The sequence below is a fragment of the Tupaia chinensis genome, unplaced genomic scaffold (genome assembly GCF_000334495.1).
Source record: "Tupaia chinensis unplaced genomic scaffold, TupChi_1.0 Scaffold000368_1, whole genome shotgun sequence".
Lineage (NCBI taxonomy): Eukaryota > Metazoa > Chordata > Mammalia > Scandentia > Tupaiidae > Tupaia > Tupaia belangeri.
The window spans coordinates 413,029-434,059 of NW_006159865.1; the positions used below are offsets into that span (position 1 = coordinate 413,029).

Sequence of the window (21,031 nt, forward strand, 5' to 3'; positions counted from 1 at the left end):
GTGTGCTCACCAGAAAGACACAGAATAAAAGAGGGGAAGTGAGAAATCAACCTGACAGGGATTGGCCACACCACAATCCCTTCTCCTCTATTCTCTTGTTAGGTTTTGGGCACGCCACACATACACACACACACACACAGATAGACACACGTGCGCACAGTGTCTGATGTATTCTCCAAGCTGCCAGGTCTGGGATTCAAGCCATACACTTGGCCATGTGAAATCCAGCCACCTTAACCACCACACCACTTGGCTGGCCCATAGAAGGCTCTGTAATATCTTTAAAGAAGGCATTCATGATGCCGAGTTCTTGGTGCTCCTCTCCCTCTCCAACTTTAACGTTTTCAACTATTTACGGTTAATGTACAAGTCCAAGCAGCACCTCAATCTCGACTTAAGATTTTCTATAGTTTACACCTTCCTTTTGTCTTTTGGGGGGCTATGCTATCCTCCTTACTTGAAAAATCAGCTTATATTTACACAGAGAAGGCGCACAATAAATACAGTAAAAGGGAAGGAGTGGTAGAAGGTACTGTCTCACAAACATCTCATTGAGTGGTACTGCGTTGTTGGGGAAGTCGTGACACATTTTTTGCACTGAAAAAATACATCATGACTTTCCCAGCAATCTAACAGTTACGAAGACACTGACTGGAAGAACTCAAAGCAATCTTGCAGCATTACCCACCAAAGAGTTGGTCAAGTTAAATTCCAGTTCAACCTTCGGTCTTTTTAATTAATTAATTACTTTTTAGTTTTGGCTACAGGGCATGTATACTTACTGGAGAGAAAGACAGAGAAAGTGAGAAAGCCCTCACCAAGTGGGATGTGGCCATGCCACAAACCCTTCTCTTACACTCTCCTCTCAGGATTTTGGGCATGCACACACATGGGCCTGGCATGTTCTTCAAGCCACTGGGTCTGGGACTTGAACCACACAGTCAGCCATGTGGGATGCAGCCACCTCAACACCCATGCCACCTTCTGGCCCTCAATCTTCGGTCTTTATTTCCCACCTTCTACCTCTTATTTTCCATGATCAAAGTATACTTATTCAAAATCCAACTCAAAAATAAATAAATAAATAAATAAAATCCAACTCAATACTTTCCTATCCCAAAGTTCTTCCTGACTCAGCACCTGAAAGTGATTTCTCTTTTCTCTAACCCTAAGATTTGTTTGTACTGATTCTCTTACTCTAATCGTGTGTGAACTTACCACACATCACACCTCACTATAAATGCACTCTTTTTCTCCTGCTACGTCAGTGGTTGCTATGAACTGAATCATGTCCCTCCACCCACCCAAATTCATACGGTGACGCTCTAACCCGTAATGTGACGATATTTAAAGATGGCACATTTAAGAATTAAGGTTAAACAAAGTCATAAACATAGGGCCCTAATCCAGTCAAACTGGTGGCCTTAGAAGAGAGAGAGAGTCCCTGTCTGTCTGTCTCTCCTTCCACCCCACACCATGGAAGGACATGGCGAAAAGACAACCATCTGCCAGTCTGGAAAAGACTTCATCAGCAACCGAATCATCCAGCAACTTGCTCTTAAGACTTCCTGCCATGCAGAACTATAAAACAATTCATTTCTGTTGTTTAAACCACAGTCGATGCTGTATGGGTCACCTGGTCTACGGTATTTTATTATGACAGCCAGAACAGACTTAAAAGATTTTGATATCCTAAGTTCTCAACCCTGGCTGCACCTAACAACTACCTAAAAGGGCTTTAGCCCGCACCCTAAAATAGTTAAATCAGAAACACTGGAATAAAAGCCAGGTACCGGTATATTTACAAGTACACCAAATACTTCTAATATGCAGCTAGCTAAAGAACTTCTGCGTAAAAAGGTTAAGTTTAATAAGGCCGCAGACCATGTCTAATTCATTTTTATAACTTTAACTCCCTGCATAAGGTAAATATGCAATAAAACTGCTTAACTATTTAGCAAACACTTAAAAAGAGTTTCAATATTTCATAGTGGCTTAGGGTCATTCTGTTAATAATTATGTTAAGGCGCCTACTACGCACCAATTACCATGCTATGGATTATGCATGGAATGAAGAGTAAGACAGGCAGCCTCCTGACTCTGCAACATAAACATTACAAACTCTACAATCTAGTAAATCATGCTTAGAAAATCAACATACTCTTTGATCTGTAAAAAACCCCCAATAACAGCTCCTTAGCAAAAAGCACAATAAATGACAGTAAATAGTCTTTTAAAAAGTTTCCCTTGGGGCCAGCAGGTGTAAAGGCGCTGGACTCCTACATGGCCGAACAAGACATGAATCCCGGACTCAAACCATCTAAATTTGACTGGATTTTTAATATATACACTCATTGTAAGAAGGATTATAAATTGGTAAAGCTGTAACTTGGGATAAGACTAGGTTTATGTGGTATTATAGGGGAATGAGCTATACACATAGATTTCTGAATCATGATTATGATAGCAGAGATCCCATTGATACCTAAAAGATAAAGGGAGATTCCTCTAGGAATATGATTAGCCTGACCAAGAAAACAAAACTGCAGGACAAGTAAGTACAACTAGGAGAATTTGGACAGTTGTCGTCCTCTAGGCTGGCCATTAGACATGCCCATGGAGGGACCAGCAGTTGGAGTAATGGCTATGTTGCTGTACTCCCATGTAGTAGACCGTGGTTCGAGTCCCCAGACCCGGTGGCTTAAAATTCACACCGGACACATGTGCATGCGTGCCCAAGATCCCGAGAGGAGAATGGAGGAGAAGGGATTGTGGTGCGGTCATACCCCCTGGGGGGTGATTTCTGACTTTCTCTCTCTCTCTGACTTTCTGGCAAGCACGCACACCCTATAGCAAAAAAAACTCTTAAAAAAAAAAAAAAGAAAGAAAGAAATGCCCATGGAATATTTGTACATACCAGAGGCTTAGGTCCTATCCCTCCAAAATTAATCTGAATATATGAGAGTGTAAGGCAGGCATCAGTATGTTAAACATGTAATGTCTTCGGGCCAGCAGATGGTGTGGAGGTTAAGGAACATGGATCCCACATGGCCAACTACACGGTTTGACTTGGACCCGGTGGCTAAAAAATCATGTCAGGCACGTGTGTATATGTGCCCAGAGTCCTGAGAGGAGAATGGAGGAGAAGGGAGTCTGGCATGGCCATCCCCCTGGGGGTGATTTCTCACTTTCTCTCTGTCTCTAGTGAGCACATGTGTTCTACAACAAAACCAAAAACTAAATAAATTAAAAACTTTAAAAACTGTAATCTCTCCTCACGGCCGGCCACTTTCCTGGATATTTTGGACTCTCTAGTCTTTTCTCTTTACATTCAGATTTTGAGAGAAAATAATGAACATAATTACAAATGAGAAATCTACAGTCCTGTTATTGCCTCCACATCAACAAACAAGGAAACTATTTCAAATAAACTATATACAGAGTAAGTACATACCCTGCACTTCATTGCTGGGTTCAGAGTTTCTTGAGAAAAAGGGACCCCTCCATGTTCATTAAAAGCTACTTCTGGGCCAGCCCACAGCCTAGTGGTTAAGGAAGCCAGACCCCACATGGTCGACCATGCTTCAAATTCAGGGCCTAGTGGCTTTAAAAACATACCAGTGCATGCATCTGCTTGCCCCAAATCCCAACAGGATAGAGAAATGAGGAAGGGTTGCCACATTATCACACCCCATCAGGAGGTTCTCTCTCTCTTTCTCTCTCTCTCTCTCACACACACACACAGGAATACATGTGCCCTCTGACAATTAAAAAAAAAAAGCTACTATCCCCCCTAAAAATTGACCTTAGAAGTTAGTTAAAGAGAGCTGTCAAATGAAATTCAAACTTTTATGAAGATCTTAAAAATTAAATATAAACCACAGAAAACACATATTACATTGAAACCTCATTCGGCCTAACTAGGTACTCATCTATCCAGCAGCAGCACATACCAGGCAACTGCAAAAAAGCAGTAAAACCCAAAGGGTGAATCTCAGTTTCACTTACAAACATAACCAAACCAACAACACATTATACTCTGGAATTGAAACACAGCAATTCAGGAGGGAACAAAGCTTCCTACTTGCTGATTCCATGTCTGCTTTTGTCGATGTTTCCAAGGACCTTCATATTGTTAGATGTGACCATCTCGTCAACACAGCTATAGGGGTACAAAGCCTAGGAGTTATCCTGAATTTCTCCCTTCCTCCCACCACCCTTATCCAATGCAACAGCAGGTCCTATCAATCTCTCCTCTAAAACATACGTCTGCTATTCTTCACTTTGCTTTAATTGCCAGAGAACATGTGCTCACCAGAGAGAACCAGAGGGAGGAAGAGAGAGAAAGCAGCCCCCAATGGGGTACGGTCATACTGGAAACTCTTCTCCATTTCTCCATTCTGTCAGGATTTTGGGTACTCTGAACCATGGGCCCAGTATGCCTTTCAAGTTGCCAGGGCCAGGATTTGAACCGCAGTCGACCACGTGGGATCCGGCTTCATTACCTACTGGGCCATCAGGCCAGCTGGCCTCAAAAACCCATGCATTGTTTGACCAGCAGGTGGCATGGTGGTTAACATGCTAGATTCCACATGGCCGAATAAACATCCCAGACCTAGTGGCTTGAAAAACAGCCAGGCACATGTGCGTGTGTGCCCAAAACCCCAAGAGAAGAAATGGAGGACAAGGGATTGCAGCCTGGTCTTCCCCCATAGAGTGATTTCTTACTTTTCCTCTCTGTCTCTCTCCAGTGAAGGCACACGACCTAGAGCAAACAGCAGCAATGAAAACATGAATACAGGCACCTTCCGTTCTGTCCATGTTTTCAAGTACCATCCTAGGCCAAGAGAGAAACATGCCTGGACAACTGCTTCCATCGCTTACCCTTGTGACCCCTCTACGACACATGCTACCACTGCTGCCGAGGTCGAAAAGACAGATTATTTAATTTCTGAGATCTTCGTAAAAGTTTGAATTTCATTTGGCAGCTGTCTTTAACTTACTTTTAAGGTCAATTTTTAGGGGGGATAGTAGCATTTTTGTTTTAATTTTCAGAGGGCACGTGTATTCCTGTGTGTGTGAGAAAGAGAGAGAGAACCTCCTGATGGGGTGTGGTAATGTGGCAACCCTTCCTCATTTCTCTATCCTGTTGGGATCTGGGGCAAGCACATGCATGCACTGGTATGTTTTTAAAGCCACTAGGCCCTGGTCACTGCCTTCTTTAAAAGTCTTAACAGGCTTCCCAACGTCGGGGGGGAAAAAAATCGCCATGTTACATTATCAAGCCTTCAAGGCCTACAGCAGCTAGGCAGTCAGCTCCCGTCTACTTCCCCAGCACTGCCCCTTACGTCTCCTCCTTGGACCGCCCAGCAACTCCTTCCCTTGCCCTTCCTGTGGCTGCTCCCTCCATCTTCCGGATTCCAGCTCAAAAGGCACTTCATCACAGAACGCTCCACTCGTTGCTCTTATCGAAAGCAGTCTTCTCTGCACCATCGACCACACGACACCCTCTTTTCTTCGTAACGTTTATCACAATCTATAAACGTGGTGGGAAGTGGTAGGGGGCACAGAGGGTGTTTATTTTCTTTCTCTACGACTGGAATACAAACTCTGTTGGGAGCAGGGATTTTTCAGTCCTACCTACTACTGTTTCTGAGGGCCAGGAACCACACAAGACAAACGGGCACTAGACCAGCATTTCATTCCAGTAAAACCCCAAATGATGAAATGATCTATAGCGGTGGACCGGAAATGAAATGACCTGAGTTCTGTCCAGACTTGGCTGTCCAGCCTTCAGCTGTGTGGCCTTAAACACATCACGGACTGCAGCGTGTGAAGAGTAAACGGGAGGCAGAGCCAGCAGGTGGCATGATAGTTGAGGCAAAGGACTCTCACTGGTCGACCACTGTAGGAGTCCCAGACTTGGTGACTTGCTTTCTCACTTTCTCTCTCTCTCATGAGCACTCTGACTCTACAACAAATTAAAATAATAATAATAATAATGGCCTTAAACACATCACGGACTGCAGCGTGTGAAGAGTAAACGGGAGGCAGAGCCAGCAGGTGGCATGATAGTTGAGGCAAAGGACTCTCACTGGTCGACCACTGTAGGAGTCCCAGACTTGGTGACTTGCTTTCTCACTTTCTCTCTCTCTCATGAGCACTCTGACTCTACAACAAATTAAAATAATAATAATAATAATAAATAAAAAGACTCTACAACAAGTAAAAATAATAATAATAATAAATAAAATTAAATTATTCTTAAAATAAAAAAAAAAAGTAAATGAATGGTGGGCCCAGCAGGTGGCATGGTAGCTAAGGCACTGTTCTTCCACAAGGGACCACAGTTCGAGCTCTGGATCCAGCAGCTTAAAAATTACAAAGCAGGATCAGCAGGAGGCATAGTGGTTAAGACGCTGGACTCCCACGTAGTCAACTGCACTTCAAGTCCCGGACCCTGCAGATTCAAACTCATGCTAGGTGAGTGTGTGTGCATGCCTCAAATCCTGAGAGAACAGAGAAGAAATTGAAGTGTGGCCATCTCCTCTGGCAGATGATTTTTCACTTTCTGGCTCTCTGGTGAGCACAGGTGCCCTGTAGCAAAAATCTCTCTCAAAAAAAGAAAAAAATCATAAAAGGTGCATGTGAGTGCAGGTTCTCTCTGTCTGTCTGTCTCTGTGGAGAGCGTATGTACCCTATGGCAAATACCTAAAAAAAAGGGTAGGAAAGTGTACACAGAAAGTAACAAGTTTTTTCCCCCCTAAATCCTTTTCTGTCTGAATTCAAGCATATGGATGCTTTTAACCTCTCTGAACCTCTTTCATCTCTATAAGATTACTTTGAAGATCACTTCCAGTTCAGAAACACAAGAATATATGGGCCTAAACCTGAATTTTCCTTATTGCCCTTCATTTATGGCCCCTGCTACCTCCATGAACCAAATGAAAGTAGTAGTCACCCCCAAACCAAATAGCACACAGTTTATGCCTAAACCTTTCCTCATGCTGTTGCCGTGTCCCCAACTCCAACCAAAGGAAATTCTATCACCGTTCAAATCCAAAAAAAAAAAAAAGAAAGAATATATGGGCCTAAACCTGAATTTTCCTTATTGCCCTTCATTTATGGCCCTTGCTACCTCCATGAACCAAATGAAAGTAGTAGTCACTCCCAAACCAAATAGCACACAGTTTATGCCTAAACCTTTCCTCATGCTGTTGCCGTGTCCCCAACTCCAACCAAAGGAAATTCTATCACCCTTCAAAGCCCAGATCAATTGCTAACTGCTTCATAACCGTTTGGTCCAGTTTTGAAGGCTAGCCCCCAATTACCATGATTGTTATTTGACACAGAGTTCCTTTCTGCTTCAAGTTATGGTATCACCTTACCATTGTGTCTTGGTTTAGTAACCTCTGCCAGTTTTCTGATCTGTAAGATGAAGATAAAAGCATCTACCATACCAGATACTATTGTTCAATAAATGAGAATATTTGACTGGGTAATCGTGCTCAATAACTATTTGGGAACTATACATATTTTTCATTTTCCTTGAGGCCCCCAAGAGTGACTCTTTCGTTTCTGAGACTCCAGAAGTTGGAAAACATTCCACCTCCCAAGCCCTTGAGTTTTCATATCCATAAAATGAAAGAAACTGGATAGACCAATTACCAGTGCTTCTAAAAATTAATACCTTACATAAATAACCTAAACAAAAGACACTGCAGATGAGCTTCTGGGAGGAGGGGGATTTGAGGGGAACTAAATAAACTACTACTGAAAACAGAAGCTGGTGGAAACAAAGTTAAAATAACATTCAACAAGACTCTCGGGACCTTTCCTAAGCTATCTTGCTACAGCGAAGGATCCTTGGCACTGATGTTAAGTTGCGCTCTATGACAATTCTGGGGTTCGTGAATTCTCAACATGAAATGTAAAACTGTGCACCCACACGAATATGCAAAATTTTTCTGGGGCCAAGGGATCTACACCAGACTTAAAAGGAATCTAAGCCCCAAAGGATCGACAAAGAGGATTACGATGAAAACTAGTTGGCGTGAAGGGGCAAAATGTTCGTAAGCCACAATGGATGAGAGTTTGGACCACAACCCCAGCGCCCCCCACATAAGCCTAACCCCCACGTGCGGGAAGACGAAGAAGCCAGGGTCAGACAGACAGGTGTGGGCCGTGGGGGACGCGAGGGGAGGTCCGCGGACCCGGTGCAACCTCCGAGCTCCACACCTCGCCCAGGCCCGCCTCGGCGGAGCGTGCTACCCCAGCTAAGGCTCCTCCGCACACCCCACTTCCTGCCCCTACCTGCGGGGTCCAACGCCATCTCGGGGGGGCGGAGAAGGACGCAGCGGGGTGACAGCTCAGGGGCAGAAGGCGGGAAGGGGAGGGGCCTGCGCTCTGCACGTGCAGCGTCGGAGGCTCGAGCTGGGGCAGGAGGAGGAGCGCAGCGCCCGCGGCGCAGCAAACCCAAGCCTCTTGCACGCTGCCTTCCCTACTTCCTACTTCCGCAGCCCACCGCGCCTGCGCCGTCCCGGCCCCGCCCCAGCCCTGGCCCGCACTTAGAAGGGCCCCGACCTGGCGGTGGGAACGACCCGGGAGGGGGCGTGGCTGCGCGCCTGGGGGCGGGGCCGTCCTGGACGCGCGCCGCCGGCCTAGGGAGGCGTGAGCTCTGCCTTGCAGATCCGAGCCTGGGAGAGCAGAAGCCAAGCTGGGTCTTAGGGGCTGCGTCTCTCTGGGCAGCCGGATCTAGGTCCGAGCCTCCCTCCTTTCGTGTCTCCCTTCCGAGAACTAAATGAATCACCTCGTTCCTTTATGTTTTCTTTCTTAACGTTCATTCATTCATGAATGTCTACTTCGTCCCTGCCAGGTTCCAGCTAGTGATAAACGCCACCCGCGAGAGATGCGCACAGCGTGTTCCACAGTAAAGGTGTGTGCGGGTATCGGTTCTCCTCCAAGTCAGAGGTCTCTGGCTTCCTGGGGATTGAGATAAAAACATGGCTATTAGGAGGACCTCTGTTTTGTGAAATGATGTCCTCAGGGCATACAGTTCGACTTGGACTGTCCTTTACAGTTACATGTTTTATGAGGGGAAGAAATAAAACAAAGAAAGTTAAAAGTCATCCTCCTTAAGACCTCCCCCCACAACTGCCCACTTCCCATTAATGGAGACTTTCTGGGTGACACTCAGGCTTCTCTCCACTCACCTAGTAACCCAGAAGTCCTGCCTTGAATCCACATTTAAGTAGTTCGAGCCTCCAAAGGGTTTGTTGCGCCAGGGACAGATGGGACAGATGTTTAGAAAGACAAGGAACAGCTGCTTCTTTCCTGGGGAGGCAGGGGGTTTAGGGTTCTCAGAAGGATCCCCTCCCCACCTAACTGCAGTCCCTCCTCCCCTGCTGCTACTTCCGCCTGGTCATTTGGCAGGAAAAGCTGAGGCAGCCCAGCAGGGCTGGGAAAGTGGGTCTCTGCTCATCAGGTGTTCGGTTTAAGGGCCTAGTTGGGTTTCACCGCCTTTATTGCAGCTGTAGCTTGCATGTGGCCAAGGTGAAGAATTAACGTTTCATTCAGCCGGACAAGACATTGGGCCTTGTTCTTGAATGTTTTACAGATGTGCCTAGAAACAAACCAAATTGATTCTGGTGTCCCTTTTCTCTTTCTGAAGGTGAATGATTAAATTTAGAAAACTACAGCGCATGTTTTTGAGAAGACAAGGTAGGATACTAAAACCCAGATGGGACGCATTCATTCAGGAATTAAACTGTTCTATATGCAAAAGGGTATCATGATGAAGGGGGACAGTTTGAAGAGCTTCAGCCGGAGAGACCTAGGTACTTTCACTTGAGTCCATTAGCTCAAAGTTTTGACCTTATGACTTGAACAAGTTCCAACATTTGATGGGACTTTATTATCTAATATGCAAGGTTGCGCTGATGAATAATTGTGGTATTCTATAACACATCTGAAGGAGATTGATTGAGGGACCACTTTGCAGTTTTTGTCATAATTATCACAAGAAACACTATTATTTAAATCTAGTGGGTTTTTAAAAAAAAGTAACTTAAGGGACCACCTGGTGGTGTAATGATTATGTCACTGGACTCCCACATAGTCGACCATGGTTCAAGTCCCAGACCCGGTGGCTTAAAAAAACTCAAGGCAGGTACGTATGCATGTGTGCCCCAAATCCTGAAAGGATGATGAAGGAGAAGGGACTGTGGCGTGGCTATCCCCCCCTCAGGAGTGATTTCTTGCTTTCTGTCTCTGTCTCTCCAGTGAATGCGTATACCCTTTAGCAAAAATCTCTCTCAAAAAAAAATAAAATAAAAAATAACTTAAATAGGCATTATCTACCTTAGCCTTACCCTAAGCAGTAATATTGGTAAGCTGGTGGGTTTTGTGCACGCCATAAAAGAAATTGCTAGATATACCACACCATATGAAGAACTAGCAAAAATAGCACCTCAATACCTGGTACACAACAGTATATTCCTCTCCACTCTTACATTAAACTATTGGGTTGTTTAAGAAGTCATGACGTATTTTTCTGGTTTTCTATGCAAAAATGCATCATGACTTTTCCAATGACCCAATAGATACTCTTGGCAGAAACAGAGTCTTTACTACCTACGGAAGATAAGTCATTTTTTTAATTGAGTCTTTTTTTCTTAAAGAATTATTTAATTTTATTCATTGTCATTATTTTATTTTTATTTATTTATTTACTGAAGTTGGACAGAGAGAGAAGGAAAGTCAGAAAGCAAGCTGCCAGATTTAGGACTCGAACCATGGTCAGCCATATGGGAGTCCAGCTGCCTTAACCACCACACCACCTACCGGCCCCAATGAGTCACTTAAAAAAAAAAAAAAGAGAGAATTAAATCACAGAAATTTAAAAATGGAAGAAATGTCTTACAGTATCATAATATTACTACCTTGTCCTGGAAATTAAGAGCTATACAGGCAATCTGCATGAACTATCCTACAATCCCCAGGTCTCAATGTTGGGTCACTAATCATAGTCCTATGGTAGGCTTTTTTGAAGGACTATATGCCGGGGTGGTTAGGAAAGACATTGAAAACAAGTTAGGGGACCAGACCTTGGCACAGTAGCAAAATATGATGCTCTCTGCATGTGGGGCCAATGCCTGAGACCACTTCACTGCATTTATGGATTTGGGAAACTGGGAGAGTTAAGAGTGATGCTCTGTTAGAAAAAGCGGATTGACATAGCCTTAAACATTAGGCAGAGGAGTGTTTACATTTCTTACTCTAAGCATTCAGGAGTTATTAAAGATTAACAAAAGGAAAAATAGAAACGTGATCAATTCTATTTTTAAATAACATTTCCCCCATAGTTGTATTTACTTATTTATTTACTTTTTAATGCCAGAGGGTTGGTGCGCTTGCCACAGAGAAAAAAAGAGAGAGAGACAGAGAGAAAGCATCCCCCAATGAAGCATGGTCCCTTCACAATCCGCTTTCCTCCATTTCTCCATCTTGTCAGGATTTGGGGGGCACAAGCACATGTGTTCGCCATGTTTTTCAAGCCCCTGGTACCAGGATTTGAACTGCAGTCAGCCATATGGAATCCAGTCCCTTTACACAGGACTTAACTCATTATAAACTAGTCCCAAACAGACACTCTCTACTCCATCCAGGCCAGCCATGAGCTCATGATCCTCCTGCCTCAGCCTCGTCACTTGCTGGTATCGTGTGCATGCCTCTGGGCCCAGATTTTAGGTTGAAATAGCAATTGAATCCTGGCCTCCCATGTGGTTCCAGCCTGTGGACCAGTGTCCTAGCCATGTGAACCATGATGACTGGAACTGTATGTGTGTATTTTTAATGTCCGGTCTATTGAGTCACTGGAAAAGTCATGAAGTATTTTCGCATAGAAAAACAGAAAAATAGGTCATGATTTTTCCAACCACCCAATCTACACTGCTGTTTGCCACCGTATTCTCTACTGTGGCTCAACCATTGCTCCTTGGGTGTGTGCAGCTTCTTCATAACTAGTCTCTCCAACTCAGTGCTCCCTTTAAACCCCTGACTCCTCCTGTAATAAGAATCAAGGTTAGGTCATTTGAGGCATGAACGGGGCCATGGCCATGATTCCCTCATTCGTCTGTATACATTGGCCAAGGAAAGGAATCCCCTACACCTCTGTTGGACTCCACGTCCTGGTCTTCTTTTGCAATTACTCTCACATCTATCTCTATCCTTCCCTTTTACATTTATACATAGTCTAGTTCAGGCTTTTCAAGAATTGTGACTAATAGGATTGTGGTTTTTCTTCAACTCTTCTATTTTCCCTTTTGGAAAACTGTTGCTTGAACTATTATGCACTATACATATAGCTTAATTTTTTTAAAAGTGATGGTCGAGAGCTCTCCTACCTTCAGAACTGAAATCTAGGTAACAATATGTTTAAATCAGTATTATGTGAAACACACTTCAAAAGAACAAAGGAGATTTCACAGTATGCCCTATCACTTATCAGGTGAGAAAAAAAAGTGTGAAAAAATCACCTCTCACCTCTGCAGAAGGCTTTCTATATTTGATGTTTTGTTTTTACTGTGCATTGTTTTCCTGATGGCCTCCTTTGAGACAAACCTGCTCTAGGGTCAGAGACTCTTCCTAAAATATAAAATAATAATCAAAATCATCATAGTGCTATCACATGACATAGTGGATTTCTCTTCTCCTGGTCTTGTGCACATTGCTATAGTGCTTTATAGAATGCCTCATAGAGATCACAAGCAAAAGGCAGTAGTGTTTTTTGTTGTACAAAGTCTAAAATGTCAGCAGCCTTCCAGTTAGATAGTTAGCTGCACTGGAAACATCTCAGGGACGTTTTGCTCATTTAGTGGAAGTAAAGTCAGTGAAAACTTTAGTGAATTATAACAGTTGCCTTTGTACTGTTAATTTGAAAAAGGACAAATGTTGGGACCGACAGATGGTGTAATGGCTACGTCGCTGGAATCCCATGTAGTCTACTGCGGTTTGAGTCCCAGACCCAGTGGCTTAAACTCACGCCAGGCACATGTGCGTGCATGGCCAAGATCCTGAGAGGAGAATGGAGGAGAAGGGATTGTGGTGTGGCCATACCCCCTGGGGGGTGATTTCTCACTTTCTGTCTCTCTCTGTCTTTGTGGCAAGCGCATGTGCCCTATAGCAAAAACCTCTCCAAAAACAACCAAAAAAAAAAAAAAATTTAAAAGAAAAAGGACAAATGTTCCCAATACAACATCTACTTTTTAATTTTTTTCCATTCATAAAAGAGCATATGTATATGCCCAAAAGACAGAGAAAGAAGACACTCTCCACACTGCTTGTTCACCCCATGGCCCCCATTCCCTAGTCCTCCAGCCTGCCAGGATCCTGGGCACAAGTACATACCCTGTGTGTTTTCAGAGCTTCCAGATCTGGGACTCAAACTTGTCAGCATGTGGCTTCTATCATCTGGTGTGCTACCCACTGCACCACAGAAGCTGTGCCCAGTATCGACTTCTCTGCCAGTTCAGAGAACTTCCTATATGCCGTGCACTGTGCTGAGGAAATAACAGTAAATAAGATGAGGTTCCTGCTGTTAAGGAACTCAGAGTTTAGAAGGAGAGACAAACACATATACAGTTACAATCCAACGTGATAAAAGATGATGTGGAAATACAAAGGAGGGAAAAAATTCATTCAACTGACAGAATATATATATATTAGATTGTCGAGAAAGTCATGCATATTTTTCTATGTTTTCCTATACAAAAATGCATCATGACTTTCCCAACAACACAATACATATTTATATTTGAAGTAGATCTTTAAAAATGATTAGGTATGGGGCCAACTGGTGGGGTAGTGGCTAAGGCACTGGATTCCCACGTGGTCCACTGTGGTTTGAGTCCCTGACCCTGTGGCTTGAAACTCATGCCAGGTGCATGTCTTGCATGCCCAAAATTCCCAGAGGAGAAGGGATTGCGAGTTGGCCATCCCCTCTGGTGGGCGATTTTTCGCTTTCTGCTTCTCTCTGTCTCTCTGGTGAGTGCATGTACCCTATAGCAAAAAATCTTTATGAAGAAAAAAAGATTAGATATTCAACAAGAGAAAGACATGGAGTACTTGTTGACCATGCATTACTGTATAGAATAGGTGTGAGGTAGCTTGTCAAGACCCCTGGATATGGTTGAAAGAGCTAGTTGTCCCTTATTGCTGGGGAGGCAGACAAGATCCAAGGGAAACAAACAAACAAACAAACCAAAAAACATTTAAAATTGCTATCAACTTTCAATGCATTATTACTATGGATGTGTCCAAGCAAAACAATCCCATGTCACTGATTCTGGTATTTTTATCAGTCAGACATAAAGCATTAAGTCCAAGTGAAGAATGCTTTAAAATTCAGGCCTTGATCTTTTGTAAAGAAAAGTGCTTATGAAGAGTGTTGGGATTAATATTCTTTTCATTAGGTTCTATGTCATGGAGCCAGGGATCCCAAGACATGAATGAAAATCTTCCTTTAATAATGAGGTTTTGTTGTTGCTAAGTCACATGACATGGCTCTTTGCAGGGACAGACTGTGACAGCCACGTGGCCCCAACACTTCTTACAGGACTTGATAAGTGGCATCCTAAATGTTTGCTGCATGAGTTCCTGTGAATGGAGAACATAAAGACATCATGCGAAGTTAATGAGTCATATAATCCATTAATTCTTTTTTTTAAGAGAAATTTTTTGCTATAGTGTGTTGTGCTCACCATAGACACAGAGAGAGAGAGAGAGGAAGTGAGAAATCACCGCCCCAGAGGGATGGCCTCTCCACAGTTCCTTCTCCTCCATTCTCCTCTCAGGATTTGGGGCATGCACATATGCATGCCTAGTGTGAGTTTCAAGCCACTGGGTCTGAGACTCGAACTGTGACTAGCCGTGGGGGAGTTCAGCACCATAACCACTACACCACCTGCTGCCCGGTTATTCCTCTTAACATTATTTATATCGTCTTTCCCATCACTAACTCTTGCCATAATTCAGACTCTATTTTTCTTTTCTGCTCTTTTCCTACAGAGACATCCAGTCTTTACATACTTCCAGTGAGATTTTCTGGTCAAGGCAACCCCTCTGTTAGAACATGAGATACACATTTCTGGTATTGTCAGTTTGGCATCCTGTTCTTCTTTTGGAAACTTCTTCTCAGTTACTCTGTTAAATAACTTCCACCAGTGTCTTCCTATCCTCACGGGATCTCTCTCTTTAACCGTATTTATTAGTCTAAGAATGGATGCCTGACCTAAAGGAGCCAGGGAAGCTCTGGTCTAGGAAATTTTTATTGTGAGTCTAAGTATATCACTTTGCTTCCTGAGGCTAAAATCATAACATGAAAAAATCTGTAGAAACCATTAAGAGTTTGGGACCAGCAGTTGGTGTAATGGCTATGTCTCTGGACTCCCATGTAGTCGACCGCAGTTTGAGTCCCAGACCTGGTGGCTTAAACTTACACCAGGTGCTTGTGCATGTGTGCCCAAGATCCCAAAAGGAGAATGGAGGAGAAGGGATTGCGGTATGGCTATCCCTCCTGGGGAGTGATTTCTCGTTTTCTGCCTCTGTCTGTCTCTGTCTTTCTGATAAACGCACACGCCCTATAGCAAAAACCTCTCCAAAAAGAAAGAAAGAAAGAAAGAAAAAGAAACCATTAAGAGTTTTTTGCCATGTAGAGAAAGCTACTTATCATGGGAGAAAAAGGGTGACGCTCCATCAAAGAGATACTGAGATTGGAGACTGTGTAAGTCCACATGGAGTTTGAACCTCTGGTTGCAGTTGCTTCAAGCTTCAGCTCTTGGTACCTGAAGCGCCTTCAGTCTTCTTTAAGTCATGGCAGATGTACATACAGGAAACCTTTTGTACACCACTCCAAATATTTTCAGCCCCGACTCTTCTGTGTGGGCACTAATTCTTTTCAGGCACTGTGTCTCTTTTCTATTGTCATTGTGGCCTCAGAGCAGAGCAGCTATGTGTTAAGGACCTTGCAACATGAAGCACTCAATAAATAATTATTGACTAAATGAATCTATGTAGGAGGCTATATTGTCCTCATTACCTATAGTTTCTAATGACAGTGAGGCCCAAAGTTACGGCTCATCAATGACAGTGCTTGGATTGAAATCCACATCTGGTTGGTTCCAAGGCCAGGTTCTTCCAGTGTGAGGGTTTATGAGTGAGCTCAGACTGCCACAGCAAAACACCACAGATTGGGCGGCTTGAACAGCAAGCATTGATTTGGTCATGTCTCTGGAGGCCACAAATCCAAGTTCAGGATGCTGTCAGGGTTAGTTTCCGATGAAACCACTTTTTCTGCCTTATGGAGCCACTTTTCTGTGTCCTTTCATGGCCTCTTCTCTGTGTGCACATGGGGGGGAGAGAGAGAGACATCTTTCTTTATAAGGATGCCTTTCAAGTGCTATTGAGGGACCAGCAGTTAGTGTAATGGCTATGTCTCTGGATTCCCATGTAGGTCGACCGTGGTTTGCATCCCAGACCCGGTGACTTAAAACTCACTCTGGGCACGCATGCGTGCAAGCCCAAGATCTGAGAGGAGAACGGAGGAGAAGGGATTGTGGCGTGGCCATCCCCCCTGGGGGGTGATTTCTCGCTTTCTGTCTCTCTGTCTCTCTCTGTCTGTCTGGTGAGCGCACGCGCCCTATAGCAAAAACCTCTCCAAGGAAAAAAAAAACACACAGGTATATTAAGTACTATTGAAATAAAGCCCTGACCTTAGGAAGTCATTTAAATTTAGTTACCTCTTTAGAGAGAGGCCTGATTTCCTAAGACAGTCACATTGAGGGAAGAGCTGCAACATATAATCTATGAGAGATTAGTCTCTAACAGATAGATTTCCAGATAGATTTATCATAAAGACATGAGGAAGACGCTCCTAGGCAGGAAAGTGAGGTTCCCCAAGGCCTCCTGCTTTCCTGTTTTTGAAGTTATGCTGACACTTGTGTCCAATTATGTAAGAAATAAGAGGAAAATGTTGAAATAAAAAATATGAGAAACTACAGAACAGCAGATGGCGTAATGGTTACATTGCTGAATTCCCATGTAGTTGACCAAGGTTCAAGTCCTGGACCTGGGGCTTAAACTCACGCCGGGTACATGTGCATGCATGCCCAAAATCCCAAGAGGAGAATGGAGGAGAAGGGATTGCAGCATGGCCATCTCCCCTGGGGGATAATTTCTCACTTTCTGTCTCTCTGTTTCTCTCTGTTTCTCTGGCAAGTGCACATGCCCTATAGCAAAAATCTCTTTAAAAAAATAAAGTACGAGAAACTAAAAATAGTGACAGTAGTATTTCAAGGATTAAAGAGCTAGATGGTAATGCAGCAATACTTGTCAAGACCAACCCACATGGGAGGGTACCAGGATCAAGTCTTCTGCTGTTTCTGGGACCACACTGACCTCTTCCTATGGCCAGGGCTAATCACATCTTGCCTCTCTCTAGATCAATTTTGCTTACCTATTTCCCAAACCTGAGTCTGCACTCTTATATTCCTCCCTCATCTTCCACCCTCCCATTCTCAGCATGCCCAGATGTGTCACACTGATTGCTTTCATACCTGATGAAATCTAATCATAATCCCACACACTGTGTTCATATTTCGTTTGATATTAGTGCTTTATTTTGATTTTTTCAAGCCTTTCTATTTCTTTTTTTCTAAAGAATTATTTATTTAATTTGATTTATTCATTCATTCATTTTAATTTGGCAAGAGAGACACAGAGAAAGAGAGAGAGGGAAAGTGAGAAAGGAAGCCACCAGGTCCGGGACTCAAACTGTGGTCAGCCACGTGGGAGTGTCCAGCGCCTTAACCACCACGCCACCTGCTGGTCCCTCAAGCCTTTTTATTTCGCTAGAATATGAGTCTTAGCCATAGAGACACCACAGTTCACTTGCTCTTGTATTTCTGATGATTCACACAGAGCCTGGCAAAAATAACTGCTTTGCGCATGTTAAATTTGTGTTTAATTTGAAGTTTATTTAATCCAATTGTTTGTAAAAGGTTTAACTGATATGTGGGATGTACAATCACCCTAACATCTTATAAAGTTCCTTTTGCTCTATTATGATCTGTTGAAAACCACTACCAAGGGCTATTTCCATTCCTTCCAGCTACTGCCTTATTCACTAACTACATTCGACATGGCTAAGTAGCTGACTTCTTCTTTTTATTATTATTTTTTAAGAGAGTTTTTTTGTAAGAGGGTACATGTGCTCACCAGAGAGTCATAAAGTGAGAAATCACCCTCCCCCCCCAGAGAGGATGGCTAAGCCAAAATTCCCTTTATTTCATTCTCCTCTTGGGATCTTGGGCACATACACCCATGTGCCCAGCATGAGTTTCAAACCGCCGGGTCCAGGACTCAAAACACAGTGCGCCATGTGGGAATCCAGCATCTTAACCACTATACCACCTGCTGGTCCTGGTAGCTGGCTTCTGACCCAGACTTTACTGGCCATGCTCTTGTCTAGCACCTCGCAGCCTTCCCTATGACTGATGTGTTTGCTCTCGGAGATTGAACCTAGATTCCTTAGTTCTCTGCTCATTTGGTTATTGGCCTCTGCTGTCTACCAGACTAACACAGGCTCTGCTTGGTTGATGTGGCTCATGGATTCCAGAATTTTGAGGCTGACTCCAACCATTGCACTAAGGGTAGGTTCAGCTGCAGTTACTGTCATCTAGAGGGAGCATCCTGAGCCTTCTTTTTTCCCCAGTCGACCCTTTTTCATTGACTTTGCTTTATTATTCAACCACTTTTCATTCTTCCATTCATTCTTTGACCCATGGTTTGCCGAAGAAAAGGCTATAACAGCTCTATTATATTTTTGGTTCAGTCTCATTTATGACTAGATACTGAATTCATAAAAGGAAAAAAGTCTCTGGAGAAAAATTAAAAAATAAAATAAAAATAATTTCAATCACCACCCATCTGTGAAATATTACTAATGACAGCCTCTTCAACTTACCATTAAGAGGGCAGCATAGACTAGGTTTTCAGAAATGATGAATAACCAAACTCTTCATTAATTATCCTGCAAGGATTCCAATTATAGAAATTACTAGCCATGAAAGATTGCATACCCTGTTTACTTTCGGGGTGAAATACACCTTCTCAAATTTGTAGATTATTGTTACTTTATAGATTAGGTTGAAGTATAAATGATAATATATTTTCTCCATAAGTTAAATGGGTTAAGAACAACATAAGAAAACTGTCACCTTCTGTTAAACTAGATGCAAGTGATGCTAGCGAAGTCATTATGTCAACTATCGAATTAAAAGTTTTAACTGCACTTGGGCCAAACAAACTGACTTGGAGAGAAATTTCTTACTCTCAGAGATTATGCTATTTTTCACTTGTATAAAGAGCTCAGTGTTAATTCTACTATTTGAAATCTTCATTATTTATCATTTCAAATAATTACTGGTAACAAACCAGAAGAAATAATTATTACTTTAATGATGTATGATATGATAAACATTGGGACCAGCAGATGGTGTAATGGTTACATCGCCGGACTCCCCACATGGCTGACCACACTTCGAGTCCTGGAGCAGGTGACTTGAAAATCACACCAGGTTTAAGTGCGTGTGTGCTCAAGGTTTTGGGAGGAGAATAAAGGAGAAGAGGTTGCAGTATGGCCATTCCCTTGGGGGGGGGGTAATTTCTCATTTTCCCTGTCACTGTGTCTGTCTCTCTTTCTCTTTCCAGTGAGCACACATGCCCTACGGCAAAAACCTTTTTAAAAAAATAAATAAACGTGACTCTTTAGTATTAAAATGTTACTCTAATTTTGATTCTATCATTTCTTGTCCCTGGGTGGGCCACTGTATCAGTTTTAAAGAGTAGAGAGATAATGTCTTTCACTACAAGGAGAATAAAACAATCTTGGGGTCCTGTTCACCCAAAATGAGAATAATAATGCTCAGCCATTTCTAACTTGGCATTATTATTATTCTCAATATTGACTAAAGAGATGATAGAAATACTAGCCAATACATGGTACATGCTTGGCAGCCAATAATTAGTTGATGTTCTGTAATAGTATTTTTCTCATCTGTGAATCCCAGAAGTACCTTAGGCATTCATGGGTTTACTACCAAGAAAAAGAAAGGACTGTAGATAGTCCTGTCTTCTGGTCCTGTAAACTGAATTTCTCATTTGAGTGGTCCTGGGTAGAATGTTGATATGATATGATAATTGCATACCAATGATCATATTGCATGCTAACTGGTGTTCTGGAAAGGCTTTTAGAGGATGGCCAGAGAAATCAGTACCTTGGAGAATATGCATTTTCCACTATGCAAAAAAGAATCATATAGGGAACGGCAGATGGCATAATGGTTACATTGCTGGAATCCCACATATTCGACCATGGTTCAAGTCCCAGACCCGGATGCATGTGCATGCGTACCCAAAATCCCAAGAGGAAAATAGAGGAAAAGGGATTGTGGCATGCCCATCCCCTCTAGGGGGTGATTTCTTGCTTTCTATAACTGTTTCTCTGGCAAACACATGCACCCTATAGCAAAAAATCTCTCTTAAAAAAATATATATATATACATAATATATATTTACATATATACACATACACACACACACACATACGGGGAGATTTATTGTCAAGAAATGAAACAAATAGGAAATCACTCAAATTATTATTTCAGTGAAAGCCTTTGAGAGCTAAAGACCTTTCTCAGGCTTCATTTTCAGCCTCTTTGTGGTGTTCAACACTGTTGCCCCCTGCCTCTCCCTATCTTTCCTTTTTGAAAATTTTTTTCTCTGCACCAAATTGAAACTACCCTCACTTATTTCTCTAACTAATTCTACTTTTCTCTCTTTCTCTGTCTTTCATTTTTAAATCCTCGACTAATTCACTATGTTCTATCTTGAGAACTCTGGCTTTCCCGTCTTTATCTTAGAAAATAGATCCATTTTGGGGATTTGATTGTTGCATTTTAGGTGGAGGATTCCC

General features: G+C 42.9%; 1 protein-coding gene and 1 long non-coding RNA gene across 3 annotated transcripts in view; one reads left to right on the forward strand and one right to left on the reverse strand.

The window, feature by feature from the left end:
- CMC1 (C-X9-C motif containing 1) overlaps positions 1-8,530 on the reverse strand; it is a 66,378-nt gene extending 57,848 nt beyond the window's left edge. For both annotated transcript variants that reach the window (XM_006153304.3, XM_027773759.1), the window contains exon 1: positions 8,314-8,530. In XM_006153304.3, the coding sequence (XP_006153366.1) occupies positions 8,314-8,332 (19 nt within the window). In that variant the 5' untranslated portion in view covers positions 8,333-8,530. The remainder of the gene's footprint in view (positions 1-8,313) is intronic.
- Positions 8,531-8,688: 158 nt separating this feature from the next.
- LOC114008687 (uncharacterized) lies at positions 8,689-9,720 on the forward strand. Its single transcript, XR_003550201.1, has 3 exons — positions 8,689-8,758; positions 8,876-8,935; positions 9,671-9,720. It is a non-coding gene; the product is annotated as an uncharacterized LOC114008687 (long non-coding RNA).
- The last annotated feature ends 11,311 nt before the right edge of the window (positions 9,721-21,031 follow it).